Here is a 1,610-nt window from a genome sequence, read left to right as displayed (position 1 = left end):
GCCTATGGGAAACCGCCGACGAGGGACACGACATCAGTGGCTCGCCGTTTACCGTGCAGCAGCTGGTGCGGAGCCAAAAGCTCGAGCAGTGCTTCGGCACCTCCGATCATCGCAAGAAACGGCGACGGGATGACGACGACGACGAAGACAAGGGCGCAAGCCGCAAGCAGCCGAGGTTGAAGCGGTAGGGCGTGCGCTTGGTAGAAAGGCAAGGGCGTATGACGCTTCCTCTGGATTGATATGCGTAGTGTAGCAAAGAAGAACAATTTTGGGCTGAGGCTTATCTTTAAACGCAGCATCATTGCAGGCGAATCCATGCCGCTGCGCTTCGTCGGTGCATTGCGAATATAGCACTCCGTCACGCTGTTTCGTTTAACATGCTCTTTCCTGATGATGGCTGGCATGCTGATCCTTTGCTCAGCCTTTCAAGCAAGGTAGCCGTTGACTTTGGGCCAATTCCATGGATGCCCTATGAGTAATCGTGTGCCCAGAAACAGCGTGAACTGGAGTGTTTCTCAGACCGGCAGACAGCATGGAGGTAGGGAGACCGAATCCTGCCTGCCTTGATTGGTGTTTGGCTGACGTGGTCCGAGCTTCTCCAACCTCCCGTCGAATACACCAGCCTTTGGAGTGGCGACCCTCGTGCAGCCTCATATCAGCATGTATCACAGACCACAGACCATAGACACCTAGTCGATGGAAATGGCATCGGCAACAAGGACGACGGCGTTGAGCTTGGATGAGAATCACCACGATGATGTTATATGTCTAGGCTCGAGGCCCAGTGTGGAGCACATCACCATCTACCACAAACGCATTACCAAAAGCCGCGGCATCCGCAACGACGAGGACACTACCACTGGGCCACGACTCCGGCAACGACGTGATCTTCCTATATACAAGACCAGGTACGTCTTGTGTGGGCATAGCGAACATGCGCCGACAAGTTCATAGTCCCGAAAGCAGCAGCTCGGCCCGAACTGCACCAACGTCCCCGACTGCGGCCGCACGACAGAAAGCGATCCTCACGACAACCGCCTAAAAAGCACAGAGCGAAACGAAAACCACTCCCAATAGTACCGACTGGAAGGCTTACGCGTCGACGGTACGCAGAAGTCGGCTGGCTAGGGTCTTCGGGCACCCAGCGGCAAGCTGCGTATGGATGCCTCAATACAAGCGGGCAGCTGCGTTACTGGTCCTGCTCGGCACAGGACGACGGTGGCTTCATTAAACACGAGGAGATATCTTTCTGTCCGGAGTTACAAGGCTTGAGTCAGGACGACATACGCAAGAAGTTGCTAGAGAAAATCCATAGGGCCGCGAGAAGGAACGTCCAAGACGAAAGCTGAGGGGCCAGTCGTTCGCAAATCAATCAATCTTGCAACGCTTCCAGATCTCTCGCCAGCCAAGAATTCGGGGTCCATCTTCGCCAGGACAGCCGTACTCTTCAGCATATAGTACGTACACAAGATCGAGCACCGTTGCTATCGTCTCGGTCACAGCAACGAGGGACACGTCTGCCTCACCATACTGTCGCTCGTCTATTTTCTGCTCGGCTGGCAAGTCGTGTGACAGCATTGACAAAACCGCTGTATTTTGGCCCGTCTGCG

At 54.8% G+C, this 1,610-nt stretch overlaps 2 protein-coding genes across 2 annotated transcripts; one reads left to right on the top strand and one right to left on the bottom strand.

Moving 5' to 3' along the window:
- Nucleotides 1-2: 2 nt before the first annotated feature.
- CABS01_17148 (uncharacterized protein) lies at nucleotides 3-404 on the bottom strand (the record flags this gene model as incomplete). Its single annotated transcript, XM_060550475.1, has 1 exon — nucleotides 3-404. One exon carries the CDS (start codon nucleotides 402-404, stop codon nucleotides 3-5), a length of 402 nt encoding a protein of 133 aa, XP_060396340.1.
- A 298-nt stretch (nucleotides 405-702) lies between these two features.
- Nucleotides 703-1,042, top strand: CABS01_17147 (uncharacterized protein; the record flags this gene model as incomplete). The annotated part of the gene is made up of 2 exons (XM_060550474.1): nucleotides 703-908; nucleotides 964-1,042. The coding sequence occupies 2 exons, from the start codon at nucleotides 703-705 to the stop codon at nucleotides 1,040-1,042; spliced, it is 285 nt and encodes a 94-aa protein (XP_060396339.1).
- Between the last annotated feature and the right edge of the window lie 568 nt (nucleotides 1,043-1,610).

Source organism: Colletotrichum abscissum (assembly GCF_030869225.1).
Source record: "Colletotrichum abscissum strain IMI 504890 chromosome Unknown Scaffold_384.1, whole genome shotgun sequence".
In the NCBI taxonomy this organism is placed as follows: Eukaryota; Fungi; Ascomycota; class Sordariomycetes; order Glomerellales; family Glomerellaceae; genus Colletotrichum; species Colletotrichum abscissum.
The sequence above is the reverse complement of the archived record's forward strand: the minus strand, read 5'-3'. Positions and strand labels throughout refer to the sequence as shown.